The 27,420-nt window shown below is 44.2% G+C and overlaps 1 protein-coding gene across 6 annotated transcripts in view; it reads left to right on the top strand.

The window, feature by feature from the left end:
* CCDC25 (coiled-coil domain containing 25) overlaps positions 1–27,420 on the top strand; it is a 90,799-nt gene that overhangs the window by 32,092 nt on the left and 31,287 nt on the right. For 2 of the 6 annotated variants that reach the window (XM_067745242.1, XM_067745247.1), the window contains 2 exons: positions 3,193–3,238; positions 16,573–16,704. In XM_067745242.1, the coding sequence (XP_067601343.1) occupies positions 3,193–3,238; positions 16,573–16,689 (163 nt within the window). In that variant the 3' untranslated portion in view covers positions 16,690–16,704. Of the gene's footprint in view, positions 1–3,192; positions 3,239–7,047; positions 8,434–10,526; positions 13,328–16,572; positions 16,705–27,420 lie in introns of those variants that run through there. The other 4 variants (XM_067745244.1, XM_067745243.1, XM_067745245.1 and 1 more) reach the window with 3 other exon arrangements.

The raw sequence follows: 27,420 nt of genomic DNA, 5'->3' as shown, positions 1-27,420 counted from the left end.
CACTACTGCTGCTGCCTTCCATAAATAATGCTGTGTTGTGCCACAGGTCTTTGTTTTAATGATAAGCTCCCTCAAAGCAGCACTTCTGCATTCCTGTATCTCCTTGAATGTGACCCTGTGCTTTGCACATGCAGTGAGTGACTCGTCAGTACATTACAGGTGAATAAGTAACTGAAATTAGCTTCCCTTGATACAGTGATGCTTGAGCTAAGATCCAAACTATTTTGCTAGTTAAAAGGGCAGGGGCAGTGGAAAGAGTACCGGAAGCAGAAGGAACCGTGTGTGCAAAGACCACATCACAGGACTAAAAGCCGACCTAAACGTCTGGAGCAACAGGGGTGAGGGAGCCCAGGGATCAAGGGCTAGTCCAGCAGGGCCTTGTTGGTCATGTCTGTCTTCAGGCTGAGGGTTTTGTGAGGTCATTGGAGAGTGTTAAAGTCAGGGGTAGTGTGATGAGGTTTGTGTTTTGGAAAGGTCATGTGACTGACCTGATTGGAAAGGGTGCCAGGTAGGGGTGTGGCTAGGCCAGTAGCTGTCCACATGACAGAGTTAGTCGCTTGGGCTGTGGTGGTGATGTGGAGGCAGAGAGAACTGGACCAATGAGAAATAGTTTTCAAAACTGGACGAGGATTTGAAAATAGATTGGATTCAGAGGAGGGGCAGGGAAAAGAATGACTGCGGGGATTCTGGCTTGTGAAATGGAATGGATAGTGGTGCTATTCTTTGAGCTAGGAAATGCTGGAAAGGAACCAAACTGTTTTTGGTTGGAGGGAAGACCATGAGTTGGGTATGGACATAGGAATCTGAAAGTGTCTTTGAGGCATCCCCCGAAAAAGTCAGACAGGCAGTTGGATTAATGGGTTGGAGCGCAGAGGAGGTGTGTGGCCTAAAGAAGGGTAATTTGTGTGTTGCTTTCATACGAGTGGGAATTCGGACCCTGTGGTTCCTGAACCTGGCTCGTAGATGCCCACAGCTGGGCGCTTGAAGATATTTTAATCTTCACAGGTGATTTTAAAATAAAGTTGGAAGTGAGGTTCTCTGCTCTTAACTACTTTTTTATCAACATGGCTTTCTCTTTCTGCTCATGCAACTTATTGATCTTATCTGTCCATTTATATCTTATTGATACCACTGACTCTTACAAGCATCATTACTATCTCTCTCTGGGTGTCTCCCAGCTCATTGTCTCTGTCCGTGACAAGTCTCCTTCCCTCTGGTCCTCAGTTTCCAGTTTCTACAGTTCATATTTACTTGGTTGTCCCACCATCACTTCAAGTGTGACATTGTCCTAAACCAAGTACATCTTCTTTGCAACATTTTCCCATTTCTCTCAGTTGTAACATTATTTCCTTCAGATCACTCATGCTAGAAACCTTGGTGTCATCTTTGATTCCTCTCAGATTTATCCCTTCTTACCAGCACAGCCGTTAACCCCTTGCGTTCATGCCCTCAAGGTGGGATATTGCGGTGGACTGGAGCACGATGGCCTGACTATAAGCTTGGGAGTCAGATCTGGGTTCAAAACCTCCCTCCCCACTTGTTCGCTGTGACACCTTGGACAGCTTCCGTAACTCCTGTGTGTATAGTGGGCCTGCTGCTATCCCTTGCCTTAGGAAGTGGTTGTGGGGATGAGCAGTAATTTATGAAGCACATAATACAGGTACTAGCAAGTAAAGGGTCCTTGGTAAATGGTAAGTACCGTTGTCATTAACTGGTCTCCTTGCCTTAATTGCCCTTCTCCCTCTCTTGTCTCTACTACAGATTATGTTTTTAAATTTATTTTTTAAAAATATATTTATTTGGTTGCACTGGGTCTTAGTTGTGGCAGGCAGACTACTTAGTTATGGTAGGTGGGCTCCTTAGTTGTGGCACATGGGCTTCTTAGTTGCGGCTCACAGGCTCCTTGGTTGTGGCTCTCCGGCTCCTTAGTTGTGGCTTGCAGGCTCCGCAGTGGTAGCTCGCCGGCTCCTTAGTTGTGGCATGCAAACTCTTAGCTGCAGCATGCATGTGGGATCTAGTTCCTTAACTGGGGGTCGAACCCAGGCCCCCTTCCTTGGGAGCATGGAGTCTTCTTTTATTTTTTTTCCGGCACGTGGGCCTCTCACCGCTGTGGCCTCTCCCGTTGCGGAGCACAGGCTCAGCAGCCATGGCTTATGGGCCCAGCCGCTCCGCGGCATGCGGGATCCTCCCGGACCGGGGCACGAACCCGCGTCCCCCGCATTGCCAGGCAGACCCTCAACCGCTGCGCCACCAGGGAAGTCCCAAGGGAGCACGGAATCTTAACCACTGCACCACCAGGGAAGTCCCCGGATTACACTTTTTAAAACACTGATATTATGTGGTCTTACTTTCCTTTGTCTCTTTATGTATTTTTACTAGAACTTTTTATGTAGCCACTACTGAATAGGTCTTATTTCCTTTCCTGATAAGCTTTTTGGGGTTAGGCTTTGTCTTATTCATCATTTTCTCGTTTCTTCCCATTCCATTTTCTCCCCAGGCTTAGCGCAGGGTCTTATACATCATGAATATTTAATAAATACTTGTCGAATCTCATCTGTCTACTCAATCGTGTACTGTGGCTTCCTGCTGATCGCACTGCTTTGACTCACATAGTTAGGACAAGGTAACTTAGCCCCACACATCTGGCCTGATTTCCCGCTACTTGGCTTTCAGACTCCACTTGAGTTGGTTTGAAATGTCATTGTAAGTACCATCTCTTTGCCTTTGCTCATGCCGATCTCTGCATCTGCCCTCCTCAGTCATCCTCCCTACTTGTCAGGCTCAGTTTGGGTTACACGTCACCTGAGAAGAGTACCCCGACAGCCCTTTCCACACTAATGTGTTTCTTCTTTTGAATTCCTGTAGATCTATAGTCTGGACAGTGTACTTCAGGTCTGAATCATGTCTGCTCTTGGCTATAGATGAAGTTCCTCATCTGAATAATGCCACCACCTCACCGTTATTGTGGAAGTGACATGATATGAGTGAGCAAGCGTGTTTGTAAACTATAAAGTGTAGTGCACATGTTATTTATTGTCATAGATATTTATCCTTTATATGTTGCAATCTCCTTGAGCTCAGCAGGGATTATATTTTCTTCGAAAGGCCCTCAGCATTGCTAGATACCTGGTAAAGGTTCATGAGATAATTGGCAGCCAAATAACCTTACTTTAAATGTGTTTTTTCTTCTAGGAGCTATTCATCACTAATGAAAGTTGAGAATATGTCTTCAAATCAGGTATGTTTAAGTTCTTTGCTCTAATGTTGTGCCTTGAAATAATTCACTAAGTTTTTAATGACCGAGTTTCTGGCCAGTGTTGGTTCACATGTTGCAGATGGCTTGACGTGGTTTGGCAACAGTCATACACTCAGGTGGATTCTATTAGACATTGACCGCCCCCCGGCCCTTCCCTGTGGACTTTGCCTTGTGTTTGTTTTTAAGTAGGTCACCTCGTGGAAAGAGATTGTTACACCTTGTCTGTTGTGAAGTGCAGGTCTGTTAGTATTTATAGGACTTTCCCATTCCCCATTCCCCTCTTTTCTAGTTGCAGGCATGCAAAAGTGCCTTTATCTATTACATGTTAATGTGACCGTAGATTCTATATTGTAATTGAGCGAGGACAAAATTATCACCTTCAGTTAAATGAAACAAAAGATCTTATTTGTAGTCTAAACAGCAGTATTGGTTGTCTTCATGTTCCTCAGGACCTACGATAAAGGGAAATGGTGATCCACGTGTCTTTCCCAAAATTTATTTTGAAGTGTCTAGAGATAGTACAATTTAGCTATTATTAAACAGTCTTTGCGGAAAATTGAAATTAGGTGGATATATTTGCTATGTTGAATGTTTATAGTATAATGTATGATGCTTTAGATCTGTGTTGTTCAGTGCACTGGGCACTCATTGCATGTGGCTATTTAAATTACATTTAATTTGATTTAATTTAAAAATTCAGTTTCTCAGTCACACTAGCCATGTGTGGCTAGTGGCTATGATATTCGACAGTATAGAAATAGAACATTTCCGTCACAGCAAAAAATACTGTTAAACAGAACTGCTCTAGATGCTTGGAAATAACAGAATTTAAGGTCCCTTAAGGGTTACCTAGCCAAACCCCATATTCAGTGCATGAATTATAATTGTTAATAGGATTTTACACCTTGTTCATAGCTATATATCCTTCTAAAAATGGATAAGAACAATATGTTTATTCCTGTCTCTTTGAAAAACTAAATTTATGAGTCTCCTTTATGAGTCAGAGATGTAGCTTCATAATTTATTCCTGAAAAATTCCAGAGTAGCATTATGTAATTAAATAGAACCTTGAATTTGAAGTTTAGACACTTAAACTGTCATTTACTAATTGGATAAGACTAATAAAGTTACTTAACCTCTCAGAAGGAGTATTCATCAGCAATAAAAGGAGACATATTACTTCCTGAGGCTGTTCTGAAATTTAAACAAGGTCACGTGTGTGAAAGTTCTTCTTTGACTTAGACAATATAAACGGTCATTACTATTTCTTATCCTTGTAGTCCTTAGTTGTTATTTACACACAGAGTATCAGTATCAGAAGATGAGACGTATTTAATCCCTTCTGGAAACTATTCTTAGAAAACAGTTTAACAGTTGAGCAGAAGTCTTTAACATAACCCAAATCTAATGTCTTTGTTGTGATTGTTGTTGCTATTGAAGTTTCCTGTTATTTAGAGACAACTTTTCAGCAGAAATCTGGCACGTATATTATGTTATGACCTTAGGCATTTTCATCATGGATTTTCAAAGTTTGAATGTTGTTTTGGAATTAAGAAATAAACACACACACACATGCGCGCGTGTGCGCACGCAAATATACATATGTATACAAACACCACCATAATATAGCTATGGATGTTAAAAGTTCCAGAATTAGGAAGTCAGATTTGTAGACCAAAGGATTATTAACCCTTCTGCCTTTCCTCTCTCCCCCGTTGCTGCTACCTCTGTTCCTGAGGCCCAGGTTGGAATCGGGTTCAAATTTCTGAGAAGTTTTGCATTGGGTGTTTCCATTCTCTCTCTCTCTCTCAGTGGTAGGACTCACACAGCTTTTCCCCATACTTCAAAAGGATGGGCTTTCATTCTCTTTGTAACTGTCTTCTGTTAAGGGGACGCAGACCTTTTTTTGATCCACTTTGGCCTCATGATCAGTTGATTTTCAGTCAAAGGCTGGTGTTTACATAAGATATGACTTAATTTTTAATTTAGCTTATATAAGTTCATCAGGAAAAATATTAGTCTTCCACTCTGAGGTTGGTTTTAATTTTGAGTTTTTGCTCTCCTATGTAGAATAATTCTCTTCAATCTATAATTTCTTTCTAATCTTTCTAAATTAGGCATCAGGAACCATCAGCAGTTACTTTTGACATTTTATTTGCATATCACTTTTTAAGTGGATGACAAGAAACCTATTTTGCTACGCTGAAAAACATATTGACTCTTAAAGGGAATCTAAAATACAAAAATTGTCCAAATCAAGTCTTGGATCGCAGCTATATATTTAAATGTTACTTTAATCCCAAACACAGATCCCCAGACACATGGCAACTCTGCAGATCTAACCCACAGCCTTTATAGGGAGTAATTTACTTGGATTGGCCCCAAGCCACATTATCTTAGTGAGTTTTGGGGACACAAACATCCTCAGTGTTTGGCATCTAAAGCTGACCTTCAAAGTTGCAGGCTGACTCTTTCAACATCCCTAATGCTGTTATTTCAGTTTAGAACTTTCAGGCAGTCAGAGTTCTGGTGCGTGGATAGACTACAAACATTAGTTTTCTTTTTGTACAATTATCCAAGGCATTTTTACTGTGGCCTCAGTTCGTTGTGCTAATTGAAGAGAAGCACAGAGAAGCCTGCTGAATGAAACTAGAGATCAAACCAGACTTCACAGAAATCACTGTTTTCCACCTGTTCCTCCTATTTCCCTGCCCATCTTTAATACGAGTTATTAAGGAGAAAAGCATATAGCATACCTATAAGCGTAAGTCCTCTCCCTCTCTAACAAGTGAGGTATAAAGCAGCGGGAAAGAGAGAGAAGTCAAAACAGTGTTGTGTTCAAGTTATGACATTTTCAAGCAAATGTCCCGGAAGTCACATTATTAGTGAATGTTGGCATCCAGAGCAGTTTTCTTAGCGTGTGCAGTAGCCCAGAAAGGAGTTTGGGGCTCTACTTTTGTACTTGATCTTCAGGACTTGTTTACACTATATACCACCATCATGTAAGATGTTTTTCATCAAAAGCTTGGCAAGCCAGCTAACTTGATACCTAGCCTGTAGTTTCCTGCTGACTTTTTTCAGTTAAAAAAAAAAAAAAAGGGCTTCCCTGGTAGCGCAGTGGTTGAGAGTCCGCCTGTCGATGCAGGGGACACGGGTTCGTGCCCCGGTCCGGGAAGATCCCACGTGCCGCGGAGTAGCTGGGCCCGTGAGCCGTAGCCGCTGAGCCTGCGCGTCCGGAGCCTGTGCTCCGCAACGGGAGAGGCCACAACAGTGAGAGGCCTGCGTACCGCAAAAAAAAAAGAAAAGAAGCCATCTTGTGAAATAACAGATACGTGATAACCCTGAGGCTCAAAGTAATGGAATTTAGGTCAAAAATACTTTTGCATATTTGCAGCTTTGTTGGCATTAAAACATTGAGGCAGTATTTGTTTGGTTTCATTTTATGGTATATTTGTTGAAGGAAGAGTTACGTTTCCTTTCGGTCACTCTTGTTACATCTTATACTAAGTCATTGGGCCTTACTTCTTAATTTGGGAATCATTGGTCTCTTATTGCTGGGCAATCCAGGCCATGTAATGACACCTTAGAGAATATAGCTGCTAATGTAGCTATTCTAAACAACTAGCAGTTAAAGATAGAGAAGAAATGAGTGAATATAATTATTTTACTTTTTACTCTGAATTCTGCAGTTCGGCATAAGGAGGCTTGTTACCTAATACTAATTGTAAATTTTTTTAATCAAGTTATTTATTTCGAAGGCTTTTATGGTTTCACTGTTTTGTTTCCTACAGGACGGCAATGATTCAGATGAATTCATGTGAATGGAGAAAAGGACCTTTTAAAGATGTGAATTTAGGGACAGTTGCAGAAGTTTTGATTTCATCTGTGTTCTGAGTCATAAACAACAACCAACCAAAATAATATTCTACAAATATTACCATCTTCGGAGTTAAAAAAAATTGTTCCCTTTTCTGCTTTCAGAAAAGGAGCAAATACACACACACACACACACACACACACACACGTACACGTACACAATATAGTTGGACTTGAAGACAGCATATAACTTTAGGAAGGTGAAAATATTTTTGCCAGAGCATGTCCTGGTACCTCATGAAGGTTGGCTGCCCTTGTTCTTGGAATGTTCCCCTCACCCCCGATTTCCTGATTAGAAAAAAAAAAAGCATGGGTTTTGAAGGTGATAGTGATGTTTTCAGAAGGTTGCTGGCTTCAATGGTCACGTCCCATTGTGCCCTGTGAGTCTGTTAGCAGAGCTGCCCTCAGCTCGTCCAAGCTTCCACGTGCTACATCCTTCCTTTTCCCATTGAGAGCCTCCATCCAGGTACCATCAGGCTTAAATAAATAGTTGGTGTTAATCAAGGTTGGGCCTTTTGGCGATTTTTACCTGAGCACCGAGTAACCCCAGCTGCGTATATTAAACTTCAGGCTCCAGAGGCATTTCTCAGCAGTGAGGGGAGAAATAGGAAGGGATGCTCTGTGGATCATTTTGAAGATGTAGGTTACCTGATTTTTGTCTTGGGATGTAGCATAAAGCACAAGTCTACTTGGCAGTTATGGTTTTAGAAAGAATTAAGCATTTCACTAGCCAGCCAAGTAGTTTATTTACCTTGAAATAATATTTATTTTGAGTTAGAACCCCAGAGTGCAGATTTCTCAATTGTAGACTCAGTAACTTAATATGTAGCCGTCCTACCCATCTGCACCACCTGCCCTCCAGGATGATTCTGAATAGAAGATATATTTTTATTACAGCCTGAAAGGCAACCCGTGTGGCAAGAGATAGGACAAGACAATGAAAGGGGAAGGCACAAAGCCTGCAGGTCATAAGGCATGCAGATGCGCATTCTAACCACACGCAGAGTCTGCAGCTGTATTCTAACCCAGCAAAAATACCTCCTCCAGCAGATATTCCACCTGTAACAGCACTTTGGAGTGGCGGGTAAAACCACAAGACTTCAGGGTTTCTGTTTATCCCAAGTTGGTGTATGGGGTTGAACTGGAAGATTTCCTGAGACATAACTCGGCCAAATTGTGAGAAGGGGTGTGGGAGATGACTCCAGAAATTTGTGATTGAGTGTGTATATATGTCCAGTCATATTCAGCCTGGAGTTCTATGAGTTGGAAATGTAATAATAAAGACTTGTTTCTTTATTTGGGAGGATACTGATATATAAATTCTTAGCTTGTTATTTCCTTCCCCAAACTAGTTTTGAGGGTGATCGGGGTGTGAAAACCTCATCTATTATATAGGCTTAAACTGGTAGGTTCTACGGGGTAATCTTCCTGCCTCACTGATAAATGTGTCTGTCCCCCAGATGCCCACTGGGTCAGAGTGGATGACCTTTCTCAGACACACTCTGGATTGAGTGTAAATTAGTAACTGTGCTTCTTTAATTAGGTGGCCCTCCTGCCTGGTTACTGTAGGCAAACTGCTGCAAATGTCTAGAATGGGGAGACTTTGCTTCTAACATCGCCGTTGTCACCTCAGCTCTCTCTGCTGCTTAAGAAGGACTCCTCTCTACCGCACATTATAACATATACAGGGAGAGGTTTTGAAGAATACATCTGTTTTTACTCTAGTGTGAGAGATCCTGGGGTCCACGTCGTACATATGTCCTAACTCTCAGCTGACACTGGTTTCTAATGTCAAGGTCTCTCTTCTGAATCCCTGGCGCTCAAAGCTTTCTAGCTGCTCTGTGGTGGTCTCCTCCTACCTCCGCCTGTGCGGTGGGTAGGTTTCTTTCCCCAGCTCCCGTGGTCCCAGAGGAAGCATCGTCCTTTTGAGGACATTGGTTCAGTGCCAACCGGTCAAACTGTTGGCACTGAAGTCATCTCACTTCTTGCTATTGGCATGTTTCCTCAGCTTCCTGTAGGAAAATTCCAATTTGTTGGCAATTTTATGAGCTGTGTCCTTGATCAAATCATGCATAAAGAGGATTTCTCTTTCCAGCTCTGCCTTCAGTTTCCCCACTCTGATCTGCGTGCAGGTGAGGTTCACATTATCGTTTAATTTACTTCACAAACTCTGTTGTATTCCTGTAGCTTGAGAATTTATTTCTTATCCACCTTTGTTGACCTAGGGTCATGATCTTTGGGCAAGGGGAAGTTTGTCACAGAGCTTGTGGTGGAACAGACTAGGATGTTTACCAAAATATAGGAGGTTTTGACCTTAGCAAAGTAGGCACTAAGCTGTAGTTGAACCCCTTCAGTATCTCTTTGTTGTGCTGGGTTTTTTGTTTTTTGGGTTGTTTTTTTTTGCGGTACGCGGACCTCTCACTGTTGTGGTCTCTCCCGTTGCGGAGCACAGGCTCCGGATGCGCAGGCTCAGCGGCCATGGCTCACGGGCCCAGCTGCTCCACGGCATGTGGGATCTTCCCGGACCGGGGCACGAACCCGTGTCCGCTGCATCGGCAGGCGGACTCTCAACCACTGCGCCACCGGGGAAGCCCTGTTGTACTGTTTTTAACACTTTCTGAAGCCCAGATTTTGGTGAACCTTTTAACTCTTCAGTGCCAATGGTTTCCCCCACTTGGGAAGGAAGGTAAGAGCCACACATACAGCAAGATTAGAGAAGGAGAGTTCAGCTCTACCCTCTTGTTTAGGAGCAAAGCTCCTCTTCCCACATTTGCGTCCGTCAGAGACGGGAAACTCTCGTCTTCCAAGCTGGAACAGGTTATGGGAAAAACTGAGCAGGATGGAGAAATGGAACACTTTCCAGTTTTTCCCGAGCTGTGGTATTGAAGCCGCTTTTCTCTGATTTGAAGTACAGCATTGTGAATAATAAATCCCATACTCAGAATGATCATAGTAAAGCTGAGTGGGCAACCTTTGGATTTTAAAGTAGACTGTGAAAATATCCAGCTGTACTCAAAAGTGTAAAATTAGAAACTTAAATTCCAAGCTAAATGTCCATCTTGACCCATCTAACTCCAGCAAGTGTGTGACAGCTGGGAAATGAGGACAGCACGGCTGGTGCTTCAGCAGGCGCACGTTCAAGTTGGGCTTCGTGAGAGCTCTTCTCTGCCAAGTGCACGTGGGCCCAGCACAGGGCAAGAGACTCGTGTGCGTTATATCATTTCACAAACGAAATGCATGATGCCCCCCACGTATTCATCATGTTCTGGATGAATGATATGTAAACTAGAATACAAGCTGATAGTTTGAGAAGAACCAAGTGTGTGTGGGAGATTCACTTTTACTTTTCTCCTCCATGATGCAGTCTCACTGATGGGATGTGTAATTATTTTAGGCATATAGGAAGAAGGAGGTTCTCGGCTACCTGAGATGATGCCCTTTGAGCAGTCAGTTTTGCCCTTTAGCAGGAGGAAGAGAGCAAATTACAGTAAAGGGAAGATGGCCCAAGAATTCCAGGAAGAGAACTGAAGAACTCAGAGCCTGAGGGCCGTGATCTTTGAGCCCTAGAATTTGAAGTCTATGACTCATTCCCCGCCCCCCTAGAGTTCCTAGGGGTCTGCCTGAGACCCTGACCCTGGAATGAGGTGCAAAACATGTAGACTTGCTGGAATGGCATCACTGATGAATGTCGTATCTCTGGGCCAGCGTTCTGTTTATAGAGTCACCCCTTCTGTGACAGCGCCTATTCTAATGTTACCCAGTATGTTGGCAGGAGGTATCAGGATAGAAGGAGCCACAGAAACAGTCAGGCTTTGCTCCCAGCTATAAAAAGCATGTTTGACTTCTTAAATGTTTATTAGAGGATGCTGGGTTCTGTTTGTCACTAGTCAAGGCAATACCTGCGCCCTTTTGGTTTTAACTGCCTTAGCTACTAGAATCCTGGGGTTTAAGGTTTTGAGTAAATCAACCTATCTGGGGAATGTAGGTTGAAACCAGACTTTTCATATAGAAAAATGTAGAGATCCGTGTATATTCTTGGTGGACTCAGGAGTCCACTGAAAATACAAATAGCTATCTAACGCCATGTGTTAACCATGGCTTACCATTAGAATATACGTACCTCCATTTTCTCACAACTGATTGCTTTGTTTTGTCTTGCCGATTTCATGGTGTCAATTACTGGAGGAACTCCAAGCTCTCCACCTCAGTGGTTATGACTGCAGTTCTGTACTGTGCCAGATGAAATAAGAAACAGGTCTCTGTGTTGGCACGCGCCAGTGGGCTCTGACTAGGCGTTTTCTGCTTTTGTTGACAGCCAAGGAACAGAGGCCAGGGGAAGTGAACGCTCACCCTAGAATCCCATGTAGCTTTTGCTAGTACCCAACCCTGGTGAGTGGGTGTCAGTGTTTAAGGCTAAAAAAAAAGAAAGGAATTCTCCAAAGTCAGTAGTGTTTTTCAATCCCACATCAACCCCATCCTGTAACCACTGCATTAAAAATATAAGATGAGTGGCCTGACGTTTCACATCCTGCCTAGGTGAAGGCTTGGCTGCCTGCGTTCTTGCTGGCATTTTGGTTTCTGCCTCAGCACTTTGCCTTGTAGAGAGAAGGTCAACATTTGCTTATGATTTCTGGGATATGCTTATGAGAATGGGATTTTCCAGGTGTTGAGGGCTGTTCTGTGGAACTTGAACCGTTTTAGCTCTTAGTCAGATTCAGGGTCAACAGGTTAAATTTGCAGACTGAGAAATGTCAAGAGAAAAATACAGTTCGAGCAATGGACTTTTATCCGTCTCAGCCTTGCCAGAATTATCTTCAGTTGTGGAGCCCCTCGCTTCGTTATATTAATCCCTTTAAAACTCTGAAATTTTTGTTCTTTGGTTAACGTACTCTGCACCCAGTGAGGCTTACATAACTTATTTCCAAACTAGAATTGCTTTAAGAAGAGTCTTAGGAAAAGGATGGAAGGTCTGAAATAGTCAAGGCTTAAATTTAGTCACAGGAAAAGCTGTACTAGTGCCTACGGTTGGAAAATGTTTCCTTTTTCAATAAGAAGGGAGAGGGCAACCTGTGTTCCTGCCCGCCTCCCGCCCCTCGGCGAGGCCCTTCGAGGTCCTGCTCCTGCTGTGGTGGAAAGCGTTCCGCTGCCATGTTTAAGTCCAGTGATCGTTTAGGGCTTTATTGTCGTTAAGACCTTCGTGAACAGGACAATACACTGATTACCAGGACTCTTTCTCCCTCACATCTGTCCAGACAACTGCTCGTATATCAGGGATTAAAGAGGATAAGGAAACACACAACCCTTCCCTCACTTCAGCATGTCGACTCCTCCCTCCAAGCACCACTGAACTCCGCTGGATCTCTGGGGATTCTGAGTTGGGAAGAATGTTTAAAATATTTCCCTTTATGTGATTAGAAATTCAGAATTTAAAAGGTAGAAAAGGGCACAGGTATTTTAGAGCAGTGAAACTACTCTGGATGATACTCTGATGGTGGATACATGTCATTATACGTTTGTCCAAACTCATAGAATGTCCAACACCTAGTGAACCCAGCTGCGAACTGTGGACTCTGGGTGATAATGACGCGTCATGTAGGTTCATCAGCTGTAATGGACGTACCGTTCGTGAGGGATGTTGATGGGGGGGAGGCTGTGTGCATGTGAGGGGGGCAGGGGGTACGTGGGAACTCTGTACCTTCCACTCAATTTTGCAGTGAACCTAAAACTGCTCTAAAAAATAAAGTCTGCTTAAAAGAAAATACGGGTAGAGTGATAAATGTTCCCAGTTCCCCTTCTTGGAGGCTACCAGTAGTACCAGTTTTTTATTAAAGGCAGAATGTCTAGATCTGGACTCAGCTGAGCTCGGGGATTCGGCCTGCTTCTCAGCCCGGATGTACCAGCGGCTCAGCGAAGAGGGAGTATGGGGGGACTGCTCTATGCTTCTGCCTCGTGGGGCATTTAATCCAAGAGAAAATGCCCAGCCCCTTCCCAGAGTCACCCCTCGCTGGGGCTTAGGGGAAGGTCAGGAGTTCAGAAGTGGAGAGGAACGAGAGGACAAGTGGTGTCTTGGTGTCCCCATCCACGAAACAACCTGTCTGGACACGGAGGTACAGGACGGGTTCTCTCTCAGTAAACTCCCGAGTTCCAGTTAAAATCTTGAGTGCAGTGGAGAACAAACAAAGGAAAAGAAAACTGCTTACTTTCATCTCAGTTTGTGCTTGGGGGTGGAGAGGGGGTGGGAACAGGACTGGCCTCAGGCAACTCGGGATGTCAGCACCCCAGCCCCCCTTCGGTTCTGTCTCCCGCCCCCAGCTTGCTACCTTAGCTACCTTGCATCCCAGCGCCTCTTCTTACTATGGCAGAAAGGACGGGAGAGAAGATCTAGCGTGGGTGAGGATATGCCCATAGCATGAAGGAACGGGAGCCGTACACCACTTTCACCCTAGATTTTACCTTTAGGAGTGTGCATTTTAGGATGTAACTCAGCTCCTTTACTATGTGACTTAACGACAAGTCACTTGACCCCTCTGGGCCTCCTGTTGCCCACTGGAGAAAGGAATAGGACTAGAGGAAGGATTATAAATCCCAGTGCTACGGGGGGCAGGCTGGTGATGGGAATGAGGGCCCGTGAGGCGAGGTGGGCAAGCGTGTGCGCACCACGTGTGGGTAGCTCTTCTAAAGGGGGCAGCTGCCGCTGAGCTCCAGCTGCGAATTGCTCCAGGGAAATCAAGTTCCATAAGACAAGCCAATGAATAACATTCTTTGAAGGAGCTGAACACAGGACAGGGGAAAAAGAAGAGCGTTTTAATTTCACCTTCCACAATGGTCTGCTTTCCCTACCCTTGGATGACATGTTGGATGAATAGGTCAGATTCCATGACTTTCTGACCGCTTCCCAGGATAGGAACAGTTACATTTTTAAATTAGTTTCCTTTTATGTATTAAAAATTCCAGTCTTATATAGAATGGATAAACAACAAGGTCCTACTGTATATAGCACAGGGAACTATGTTCAATATCCTGTGATAAACCATAATGGAAAAGAATAGGAAAAAGAAAATATGTATGTATAACTGAGTCACTTTGCTGAACAGCAGTAATTAACACAACATTGTAATTCAACTATATTTCAATAAAAAATAAATGAAAAAAAAATTCCAGTATCATTTAAATCCAAACTTTAACCACAAATAGGATTCCAAACTTCAACCCACCTTCTGGTTCAGGTCTGATTCTTCACTCTGCCTCTTCCAGCTCTCCCTGGGCTCCCCTTGCCCCCCAGCAGCTGGCTCCTCTAGGGGTGGGGCAGAGGCTAGAAAGGTAGATTTAAGGAGGGTTACCACTTGGTCCTCCTTTACAAGAGCCAATGGGAGGGGTCCGTTGGGATAAGCACTGTTGTAATCTGGCTGTTGGTGTGTCTTGCAGGTAGAATGTGGATATACTCAACTACTTACTGCTCTCAGTTTTGAGACTTCACGAATATCTGACAGCAAATTACATTACAAATCTGGCTTTTAAGTCAAATTTCCAAACGTGTATATGGTAGCTCAAAATTATTCAGCACTGCTAGATCCAATCAGACCTGTCCATGGGCTGTCCATCGCCCATGGGCTATCAGTTTGAGGGCTCTGGGTCAGAAGAGTTCTAAGGTCTCTTCCAGTCATCGTCATCTGTGAATTTACGCTTTTCCTAGATTTAGTAAGAACCACTGGAAGTCCTCCAAGCTTTTCCCCTTATAGGAAGGGTCCCTCCCCTCTAGGAATCCTGGGTGGCAGAGGCCTCCTGGAAATGTTTTATCCTGAGTAGACACCTCCAGCATTCTGAAGAAGCAGGAGATGAAGGGAAGGGCCAGAAGGTGGCAGGAGAGAACAGCATGAGTCAGCTTCCGTTCGGTTGTAGTTCCAGGTGTCCCTCTGAGCCCATATTGCATTCCTGCAGTTGGATGGGAGGTTGACACAGGACCTCAGGGACCCCTCCAGCGCCAAGAATCTTGAAGCACATCAGGAAAATAGATGCTTCTATTGGTGGGGGTGGGGTCCCAAAGCTCTTGGCCATTGAATTCTCAGAAATGCGGGGTAGAAGGTGCCCGAACCTTCTAAACCAATGCCATGTATCGATCTAAAAAGAAGCTGGGGGAATTCGCTGGTGGTCCAATAGTTAAGACTCCACACTTCCACAGCAGGGGACGCGGGTTCGATCCCTGTTTGAGATGCCGCATGCCACGTGGTGCAGCCAAAAAAAAAAAAAAGTTGTCAAAACATAAGGCTTATATTTGAAAACAAATCTCTCTTGTTTCAGAATCAGCCTCTCGCTTTCCTTCCCAGGCATAATGCACAAGTTGCACTGAATCATGGAATTTCATAGAACCGTAGCCCGTGGAGGTTGGAAGGGACCTGAAAGATTATTTAAACCAATCGTACTCTTCTGTGTCCTTTCCAACCACCCATAACAGAGCTCCTCCATTCTCGGCGTGAATGCATCCAGAGACGGGAAGCTCATGAATTTTTAAAGCCATTTGACTATTAGAAAGTTACTTGATTGGGGTCCCTGCACCGGTAGGCGGACTCTCAACCACTGCGCCACCAGGGAAGCCCCTAAAGGGAATCTTATTGTGATTTTTTTTCTATGACTTGCCTCTTTCACTCAATATTATGTGTTTAATTAATTTTCCCTGTTAAAGATACCTTGTTAGAGTTGAGTTAATTCTGGCTTTAATTATCTCCTCTAACCCTTTATAAATATTATCTACATATTTGTAAGTATTCCTTCTATATTATCATCCAAAAAATTTTGGGCAATGTTGAATGGGTAAATCTCAGGGTAGTACCTTCAGCAAACTTCTAGAAACATCCCTTCTGACTGAGAGTAATGGATTATTTAGCACTCTTTGGGCACAGTCACCCAGTAACTAGTTCTCCTAGTTTTACTTTAATTCAGACGGTATTTTCCTACTTGCTCACATGATTATCAAAAAACACCTTGCTACTATATATAAAATAGATAAACAACAAGGACCTACTATATAGCACAGGGAACTATATTCTGGAAAAGAATCTAAAAAAGAATATATATATATATATGTATAGCTGAATCACTTTGCTGTATACCTGAAACTAACACAACATTGTAAATCAACTATATTTTAGTATTAAAACCCCCCGCACAAAACCTTGCTTGAAATCCAGATAAACTATATTTATGACATTTTCCTGATCTACCAGTCCAGCAGACTTGTCAAAATGAGGCTTCGAGAACGTGTATTGGCTCCAAGTAATTGCTCTACTGTTTCTTAAAGAGCATAAAGCAGGCTTTTGGTTTCCATGGTTTTGTCGGAGATTGAGGGCAAGCCCACCAAGCCTATAGTTGTGGGAAATCGCCTTCGACCTTTGAAAAATCAGAACTATGTTTTCTGACCTGTTGCTTTCCATGATTTCTCCAAGTTCTCAAACAGCATTGAGAGACCCCCCCCCTTCGCCAAGTTTTCAATACCTGGAGTGTCCTTGATCTGGACCAGGAAGTTAGGACTTGGAGAGAATCAGAGGCAACTAATCCCCTAAAACAAGGAAGGCATTTTACTGCAGAGATGCGAAGAGGACAAAGCTCTTAAAGATTGGCTTCCAGAAAGTGGTAGGTGAAGTAATTTTAAGAAATTGGCAATAGGCGCGGTATTAAGAATTTGAGAGCGGAAGGCCAAGGTTGAGATAGTCCCTGGAGTAATGAAAAGCGTGCTATTACGGGAAAAGGGATCAGATTGCCGAAGAAGTGGCAGAGTTAGAATGATTTCGTAGTCGGTCCATTTAGCATGGAATGATAACTTTCTCCACCAGCCAACTCCCAGCCAAGGAACAGGAGAGGAGAGAGAAGACAGGACAGTCTGGGGCAGAGGGGTAAACTGAGAAGAGTTGAGGCCATTGGCAAGGGCAGCATCTAAAGTGCTGAGGGGCTCCAGCCCTCAGGGGAAGGAAATCAGACGGCATGAAAGTGGAGTGGGCGGGGGAGACGGGACAGGAGATGTGACTGGGGGTCTGCGGAGAGCTGAGTGGGTTATGGTTATGGTAGGAAAGGGAAGCCACCGAGCGTGAGGCCGGGAGGATGGACACAGAGTAGGGTGATGACGTGGCCTGGGGAAGGGGTGCTGCGTGCCGCTGAAGACGGACCCAGGGTTGATGTCAGGGTGGGAGCAGGCTCGGGGGGGGCATCCCCAGGCAGGCGAGCACCACGGACCAGGTCAGGGCGCCAGGCCCACATTAGGTGCCAGAGCCACTGGAGTTGAAGAGGAAAGTGCCAGAAACAGATGAACTTCAAAGGAGGAGCAGGGGATGGTGATGCGTTCGGGGCCTGGAGGTCTCAGCAGAGAATGAGGCAGAGTTCCCTGCATGGCCATAGAGTGTGATGGCAGTGGGAGATGACCCCATGGGACAGGGGAGAGCCACTTTGGCTAAGGAGGAGGGTGAAGGAGGGAAAGGGTTTGAGAGTGAACGAAAATTCGCTGTGACAAAGCTGGAAGGTCGGGGCCTCGTGACAGCAGTTCCAGGAGTCAGCCTTTCAGGAGGGGGGCGGAGGCCGGTTGGTGAGTTGCAGGATGTAGCAGGGGAGCTGATGGATGGTTTTTCAAAGAGAGCTTTGTGGATAATAGAGCTGAAGGCACCAAGAGTTGGGAGGCCTGAGACTTCCCTGGTGGTCCAGTGGTTAACATTTCGCCTTCCAATACAGGGTGTGTGTGTTCGATCCCTGGTCGGGGAGCTAAGATCCCTCATGGCCGAAAAACCAAAACATAAGACAGAAACAATATTATAATAAATTCAATAAAGACTTTAAAAATGGTCCACATCAAAAAAAAAAAATCTTTAAAAAAGAGTTGGCAGCCCTCTGTGAGGGCCAGGAGTGACCTTGCTGAAACCTCAAACTACCCTATGGTAGCTCATGAATACGATCTCCCTTTTAGAGATGTGAAGCCCAGGGTAGATGTGAACAAAAACAATGGGCGCCCTGCACCCAGGGCCTGCCTGTGTCTTTATTCAATTTCACGACCAAAGAGCACCTGCCCCAATGGGAGGAGGTCATTAACAGGGCAGGTCACCCATTCAGCACAGTTCCTGCCAGCTTTCCCAGGGCAGACGAAATGTCTAAGACCTTTAAAAGCATGGATGGGCTACCAAATTCAAATAGAAACCAGCACACAAATACATGTTCAACTACTGTCTACAAATGTAATAGTATTCTGCCATCCTTATGCTTAGATTTAGCATAGAAACATTTCATCTCAAACTTCTAAGTTAGCAATGCGCATTGATTATTGAGAAATTGGACTCATTTGTAAACTATTTGAGTTAATCAAAGCCAAAGAACCGCTGAATCATCCCTGAATTAAGTTGGAGCTCCAGAGTCCTGAGTATTCCTGGCAAGACACCCAGTCTCACTGATTTTTGTCTCATCAGAGGCCACCACTAATCCCAATTAGTGACTGATCTTTCATCAGTCATTGCCAAAGGTCAGAACTGACCACCAAACTCCAGGGCCTTTATGAGCAATAAGCCAGCCCTATCCCCATCCGTGCTTTATTTTTTAATTTATTTTTTGCTTTTTTTTTTTTTTTTAATCTCTTGCTTTATTTTTCTCCACAGCACTCATCACCATCTGCCACACTATCTATTTTTTGTATCTGTTTCTTGGGCCCCAGCCCACATAGGCTCCATAAGGGCAGGGGTTTTTGTTAACTCTGTACCCCAATATCTAGAACAGGACCTGACTCAGAGTGGGCATGCAATGCATGTTTGCTGAATGAATGACACTTCCCAAAGTGAAGTTTAAAAACAGCTTCCAAATTTTACAGCAAATCCAGATATATATTTAATGGGTTTATGTTTAATTAAATACATTTTACTGCATTTAGGAAATTTCCTGGATGTCCAGTGGTTAGGGCTCTGCGTTTCCAGTGCAGGGGGCATGAGTTCAATCCTTGATTGGGGAACTAAGATCCCATAAGCCACGTGGCATGGCCAAAAAAAAATTTATTGCATTTAATGTAAGATGGGCTGGAGCTTCCAAAAAAGGTAACAGGGACTTGGATGGTTTTTAAGTGGCCTTGTTCATGAAGCTGGGAAGTACCTTAGAGGTCAGCCAGAACAGAGATATGCCCTGATTTGATTATCCAGGGCAGAGGCTGGACTGAATCAGGGTCCTAGGCCCGTACTCTTTCTGCAGCCCACCCCCACTCCCAAAGTGGGTGGAGGATGTGTTGAGTGTCTTAGAGGGCTTGCGATGAAACCAATGATGCTTAATGTGTAGGGTCACCTCACTTGCACAGACCCCCTGCCAAGGTCTGTGTCTAATTTTGCATTTGTAATGTTATGCACCTTTTCCTAAAGAGGGCCTCCTGGTAAATGGTATCAGCTTCAGGCTGCCCCAAACTGGGAGCTACCGAGTCGTAGGCACAAAAATGGCCTACCCTCACCCCCCCTGCCACACACATCCATACATGACTGACCTGCCTCCCAGGCCCACCAGGCCCCAAACTTGGAGAACAAGACAAGATTCCCAACCAGGGTTTAGGAAGGACCTGCAACGACCTGATTGGAGAGGTTGAAAATGGGCCTGTTTTGGGGGAGAAATCCCTCCTCTTCCCAGAGGTTTGGGGGGGGTGATGACCTTTGGCCTTGCTGGAGAGATCCAAGAAGGGGCAGGACCTGACTAGGGCTGGGATTGAGACAGGAGGGGAGTGGGCAGGGCACAACCTTTAAAAGAATGACATATGAATAAACTGTTGAGAACCGAATAGGCGCAAGGTGGCGGCAGATTCGACTTCCAGTAGACCTTGAGCCTCATTATACGCTATCGTAATACATTAGCATATGCTAAGTGACACACCCAAGGGCGCTGTGACAATTCCAAGGCCTACCATAAAAGGCCAAAAAGTGGGCGGTAGCCCAATTCCTGGAAATTCCTATCCCTTCTTTAAGGTAGTTGGAATAATCCTCCCACTCATTAGCCTATGAAATTACCCAGCCCATAAAAACTAACCACCCTGGGCTTCCCTGGTGGCGCAGTGGTTGAGAGTCTGCCTGCCCATGCAGGGGACACGGGTTCGGGCCCCGGTCTGGGAGGATCCCACATGCTGCGGAGCGGCTGGGCCCGTGAGCCATGGCCGCTGAGCCTGCGCGTCTGGAGCCTGTGCTCTGCAACGGGAGAGGCCACAACAGTGAGAGGCCCACGTACCGCAAAAAAAAAACTAACAACCCCATATTTCAGGGCCTCTCTCACCTTCTAAGATGACCCACACTCTGTCTATGGGGCCTATATATCTCTCTCGATAAATCTACTTCTTATCACTTTACCTCTCAGTGAATTCCTTCTGCGACAAGACATAAAGAACCTGAGCTTCATTAAGTCCTGAGACCAGGTGTGCAATTTCAGCTGGGAGATTGTGAGTTTGAGTCCCAGTCTAGGGTGTGCAGTTTCAGGATGGTGGGGAGAGAACAGGGTCCTGCCTAGGGTGCCTATTCCCTCCATACACACCCCAAAAAAGGGTCTGGGAAGACCTGAGCCTAAAGCTCCCATGAAGGACAAAGTGGAAACCTGGGCCCGGAGAGCGTGTGCACGGCTCTGGCTCCACCCAGCTCCTGCCACTTCTCATCCTTCAGCCTCACTGGACTCTTCTGCTGCCTTGGGCAAGGCTGGAGCCTGGGCCTCCAGCATCAGGACCGTCTGGCCCTTCTTGATTCTCAATTGACAGAGAGGGTTAGGTGTCCTTCCTTACCCAGCTGAAGCTCAGCCTTTGAGCACCAAGTGTCTCCTGTCACCTCCGTAACCTCCCCAGCTGCTGCTCTCTCCTGGGGAAGAGTCCTGGCCCCTCCCTTCCTTTGACCTGGCTGACTCCTGCTTATCCTTGAAGACTTAGCTCAAATATCTCCAGGAAGCCATCTTTAGGCTGAGTCACCTGCTTTTCCTCTCTATTCCCTGGTTCTTTGCAATGACCTGTATGTTTCCACTTCTTAAAGTAAATTGTAAGCAATTACTCGTTCCCAGAGAGTAAGGACTGTGTCTTTTATCTCTTATTTCCCAAGACGTTTTGATGGCAGAAATCCTAAATAAGCGAGGAGGGTTGGCTATTTAAAGGCAGCTGGGAATGGAGACAGTTTGTAATTGACTACATTTGCTTCTCCAATTGCAAAGAGAAGCTACTCCACCTGCAAGAAGAAAAGCACATTGTTCCATTCTGGGAGATTTTTAGGACATGGAGTTTTTGAAGACAGAAACAGGGGAATAAACAACAGACATTTACTAAGCACCTCCTATATATAGTGCCAGATATAGTGTTGTTTAATCCTTAAGGCCCCTTCGCTATTATGCACATTAAACAGATGAGAAAACCGAGACCTTCAGAAGTAAAGTGGTTTGCTCAGCATCACCCAGCCTAGGCCTCATCTCCATTCTGAGAAGTATCATCATTACCCCTCCCGTCTCTCCCTGTGTGGATAGGATCAAGCTTGCTGCTGTCTCTGTCTTCAAAAACTCCACGTCCTGAAAATCTCCCAGAATGGAACAACCTGCATTTCTTCTTGCAGGTGAAGTAGCTTTTCTTCGCATTAAAATACTTTCTAAGGTATGACATTCCAAACATAACGATCTTCTATTAATGTCCTGACACTGTTGGATCTCTGAGCTTAGCTGATTTAGAGTGAGGGAAAGTGATTATACTTTCGCTTTCCAAAGAAGAACATAGGAATTTTTTTCTGTGTTTCTGAAGTTAGTTATAAGAGTACGGACACCTTACTTCAAAGAAGGGGAGAGAAGATAAGGGCGTAAGATTTCTTTTTTTTTTTTTTTGTGGTACGCGAGCCTCTCACTGCTGTGGCCTCTCCCATTGCGGGGCAACAGGCTCCGGACGCGCAGGCTCGGCAGCCATGGCTCATGGGCCCAGCCACTCCGCGGCATGTGGGATCTTCCCGGACCGGGGCACGAACCCATGTCCCCTGCATTGGCAGGCGGACTCCCAACCACTGAGCCACCAGGGAAGCCCAAGATTTTTGCTTTTATACAGTCATCTAGGTGTTTTGAAATTCTGATTAGTCCTAAAGGAGAGTGGAGAGACGTGGAGCACGCACCCCCAGTCCTTCTGTCTTCAGCTGGTGAAAAGCTGAAGCTTACATATCTGGTATTGCATCTTTTGTGGTGTAAATGAATCATTCCACTGTTCTCTATACTTTTCCCAAGAAATACTTCCCCACTCCCCTGGGGGTCTAGAGTTTTACCATTGATCCAACTTAGGTTTTGAAAACAGTAGAGCTGGAATGGGAGTTCCTCAAACTTCTGGTCTCTAGGTCTCTGTTATGAGTCACAGGACTCCCAAATTCATTTGAAATCCATTCTTTCCCCGGGAAAGGTCTTTACTGCTGGTCTAATGTTTTAGGGAACATTTTTCTCAGTCCAGATGAATTAGATAAATGTTCGCCTGGGACACCTGACCTTTACAGGCACTGCCTAAGGATTTGGGAAGTAGATGACTTTTCCCAAAGACACTCCTGAAGTTGACAAGTGACTAGATGAAAAAGCGCCCTGAGAGCTCAGAGGAGGGGGCAATTTAGTAGCCTGGGGCAGGGAAGTTTCCACAAGAAGGTGGCATTTGATCTGGGATTCAAAGGATCACTTCAAACATACCAGGTTGTGGAGGAGTGTTCTGGGCAGAGGGTCTGCCATAGAACCAAGGCCATAGGGGCAGAGGACCTTGCAATCAGATAATCCATGAGTCAAGGGCTTGGCCCAGCGTTGAGTACTTGGTGCCCATCAATGTCTGTGGTCATAATAGAACCTGAGGGAGGGTCTGGGGAGGCAGGATTGAGGGGTGTGACTGGAGAGGAGAATAACAAGGAAGACTTGAGACAGACAGACAGGCAGACGCAACCAAGTGCCACGATAAGGTTCAGGCAGTGGAGGGACATGGTCAGAGCTGCGTTTTATACTTCTTAAATGTGGTTTATTTCTCGAGTAGTTAATACTATTGCATGGTTTGAAATAAAAATTATGTTAAAAGATCTACATTGAAAAGTCTTATCCTCTTGCCTGACTGCATCTATTCTTTCTCCCATGCCCAGCTGCCCTAGGTTACCCCTTTTATTAGTTGTTTTTTAGGGGAGAGTATCATTCTATATATATATCCTATATATATATCCATTCTATATATAGATCATCTATATATATATTTATCTATATATCCATCTACATCTCTATACCTGTATCTGTGTCTACATCTCTATGGAGCTCTGTAATTTTATCTTGGACCACTTTCAACTTTGCAGAAAGGTTGCAACAGTACTACAGAGAACGCACATGTACCTCTTCATCTCCGTTTATTTTTAATCTATTTATCTTCTATCTATCTACCTATCTGTCTATCTACCTATCTATCTGTCTTTCTATCTACCTACCTACCTATCTATCTATCAAACCATGAATTCACACTGATACTTCAATTTCAATCCATACTACAGGATTTATTCTTGCATTTCCCATTTTCATATTTACACCTACTTTCTCTGTCAGTGAGAAACCTGACTCCCATTACCATCGATTTATTTGCTTATTTGCTCAATCTTATGCATATAGGCAACCACTGGGTTTTCCCTGCCATCTGCTCTAAATACCATTTTTGTGTGACTCACCATTACTGGCCATCTCAGCCAGTGTACACACACACACACACACACGTAAATATTTTTATATTTCTTTTTAAGGAATTGGCTCATACAATTGTGAGGGTTGGTTGGCAAGTTTGAAGTCTGCAGGGCAGTCTGGCAGGCTGGAGATCCAGGCAAGAGTTGAAGTTGCAATCTTGAGTCAGAAGGAGACAAGTTGGTAGAGGGGGTGGGGTGAGGGAGACGGTGAGACTAACTGGCCAGATGGTGTTGCTAGGAATGAATACGTTTCCTATTGTTTGTGAGGTTTGGGCTAATTTGGGGAAAGTGTGTGTATGGAGTGGAGGTGAGGGAGCAGAACCCTAGAATGGAATTGTTTGGGAAGCTGCTTTACTTACCATTCACCTTATCGTGCCTGTCTACTATTATCTTTTGAACCATAAAAACCAAATTATGTCGTAAAGTAAATAAGACGGGCTTATCTTGTTCCCAAAGGCGATATGGAGCTCCCCCAAATCAGGATGTCAAGAAGGACATTAAGGGGACAGAAAACAAAAAATACAAGTGACTATGAAACATATAAAGAGCTGATCAACTTTACTCATAATAGAAGAAATGCACATTTAAGCTGCACAGAGGAATCATTTCTATTCCACAGAAAAAAAGCCAGAAGTTTGACCACATTTTTTTTTTTTTTTTGCCGTACGCGGGCCTCTCACTGTTGTGGCCTCTCCAGTTGCGGAGCACAGGCTCCGGACGCGCAGGCTCAGCGGCCATGGCTCACGGGCCCAGCCGCTCCGCGTCATGTGGGATCCTCCCGAACCGGGGCACGAACCCATGTCCCCTGCATCAGCAGGCGGACTCTCAACCACTGCGCCACCAGGGAAGCCCTGACCACATTTTTTAATTCTAATACTTCTAGAAGACAAAAGGTAGAATATACAAAAAGGCAGAACTTATCTCAACCCCTGAGTTGGATTTTGGATCCCAGGAGACTTTGCATCACGCACACTAGAACGTGGTGGGCTGGCTGGGAGAGGAAAACCTGCTCACTTAGTGTCCTTTCTGTGCCCTGCATGGTTTTCTGTTCCTGCGTCTCTCTGTCAGTGCTACTCTTTCTCCCCCACCTTGCTACCTTATTCATTTATCAGTATATTGATAAATATTTATTGATCACCTACTGTGTGCCAAGCACCATTTTAAGTGTTTGAGATACTCCAGCGACTAAAACTGAGAACGATTCCTGCCTGGCCTCATGAAGCTTCTAGTCAAATTGACTCTTTTCTCCTCCCTCTCTCTCTTTCTCCCTCATAAATTCTGTTTCCTCATGGTTTCTGCTTCCTCAAACTCTGGTTTATCAGGCCCCTTCACGGCCCTATGTCCTCATGAGTCTCTCGACATCCTGATGGATGTTAGTGTTATCCCTAATCTTCTACTGTTACAAATAGTGCTGCATTGAACAGCCTTGAACACGTTATCTTTTCATATTTATGCCAGTGTGTCTTTGGGATAGATCCCTAGAAATGGGTTTCTGAGTCAAATGTTTTTACGTACAGACTTACATGCTAAGTCTACAGTAAGTGATAAATATTTACATGGTAGTAAAGTATCAAATGTATGTTGGTAGATATTGCCAAGTTGCTCTCCAAAGAGGTTATATGGTTTTTGTGGCTTTTCAGTCCTTTTCTATGACCCTCTCATAACCTTTTGGACCTCTCCCCTCTATCCTCCACCCATCCTGTGCTAGTCTCCTTCAGAGTGTTCTTTCTGCCAAAATTTATTACCAACTCAAATCTCTTTTCTCTCTCTAGTTATCCTGAAAATACAAAAGCAAAATGAAACCTAATATACAACTGCATTTTGAGTTGGAGGCTTAACCACACTGAGAGTAATTATTTTAAATGACCTAAACATAGTAATTTGACTGTACACCCTTAGTGGGGAATACCTTAGGATAAAAAGAACTCTAAAAGATCTTAAACTCTTTTCACCAATCATATTGTTTGCAATAGTATTGGTTTTGTTAGTCTGAAACTATTAAACATATAGTAAGGTAGAGTAAATAATCATTTTGATGTGGTTAGGAATCAAGATCTTTAGCTTAAGAGAAAAAGGATAAAAATATGAAATCAAAGAAATTAAGTAAAATTATATACTTCTAAATTTGGATTGGAAGTATATATACTCCAGAAGTTTTTCCTCTCTGTTAAAAACAAACAAACAAAAAAAGTAACTGTTCTTTCTTTCTTGTCCTCTAACTCTTTCCTTTATTTGTCTTCTTTTCTCTTGTTCAACAATTCATCCCTAAAGCCATGAGGTGCAGCTGAGGAAGAGGTGCACGCTTGGGGGGGATCAGGATAGGGGAGCCCTGGGGTGCAGAGAGTGTCCCTGCGGAAGAGTGGGCTGCCAGCGTGTGGTCAGAGCCAACTGGGACGAGGATGGTGCCTGTGTGGAGGAGCAGCCTGGTGCTGGGTGTTGGAGCATGGGCGGATGAGGAGAGTGCCCATGGGGACAGTCAGTGGCTGCAGCCTGGAATGGGTGTCAGAGCCCCAGTAGGATGGGGAGAGGGCTTGCCATAGGAGAGGAAGTGGAAGCAGCTATGGGACGCTGTGGGAAATTGGCCAAATGAGTAAACATATTATGGGTAATGGGAGTGATTGCCTAACCCCCCGGAGAAAGATGTTACAAATACAGAAGGAGAGAAAGCAGAATGGACCCTGTAGTGTTGGATCGGAATTGAACTCACTATTTCCCACAAATAGATATAGATACAGAGACAAATATAGATGTGTGTGTACGTGTACAAGTTTAATCTCCCCGAGCTCTGTCCACTGATAGAAGTCCTGTGAATGAAGATGCCCCATAAAGCAATAAGCCGTTTTAGCATCCTGATCTTGGTTTCTAAGTATTATTCTACAGTAAAGGAAACCGTGTTCTTTGGAGAAATGACTTATTTCACAGCTGGGACAGGCAAAGTACAAGATGAGCCTGGAATACAATGGGTACAAGTCAGAGAGACACAGAAGCTAGTCTGAAGGGGCACGTACTGGCCATATCTGGGACAATTTGAGCCTCAAAGTCAACAGTGATCACAATGGATAATAACCCATGGAATAAAATAGGAAATCTAGAGTCCCTATTGATATAAATATGTAAATGAAAGAATTGAAAGTTTGGCAAAGAATAGGGTATTTACATAGTTTCAAAGTACTTTTCCAAGAAATACTTAGTAATTACAAAGACGGAAAGAATTATTTTACAATGGAGAAGCCTAGCAGCTACCACCTTAACCAAGCGATCAAAATGAACATCATTTGTAATGCAACAAACTGAAGTTGTGTGTCACCTAATAAGATGCAATGAGAACCCAGCCTCACTTCCATGATGTTTTTGCCCTGGATGCACAACCTGAATCTAATCATGAGAAAACATTAGACAAACACAAACTGTAGGACATTCCACAAAACAGCTGCCCTATAATTTTCAAATATTCCAAAGGCATGAATTTTGCGGAAAGATGGGGAACTGTTCTAGATGGAAGGAGACTAGAGAAACACGAGAGCTAAATGCAATGCGTAATTCTAAACTGGATCTTTTTGTTTAACCCTGGTAAAACTTGAATGTGGTATAAACACGGCATGGTAGTAAAGATCAACG

Source organism: Pseudorca crassidens, chromosome 7, assembly GCF_039906515.1.
Source record: "Pseudorca crassidens isolate mPseCra1 chromosome 7, mPseCra1.hap1, whole genome shotgun sequence".
NCBI lineage: Eukaryota > Metazoa > Chordata > Mammalia > Artiodactyla > Delphinidae > Pseudorca > Pseudorca crassidens.
The sequence above is the reverse complement of the archived record's forward strand: the minus strand, read 5'-3'. Positions and strand labels throughout refer to the sequence as shown.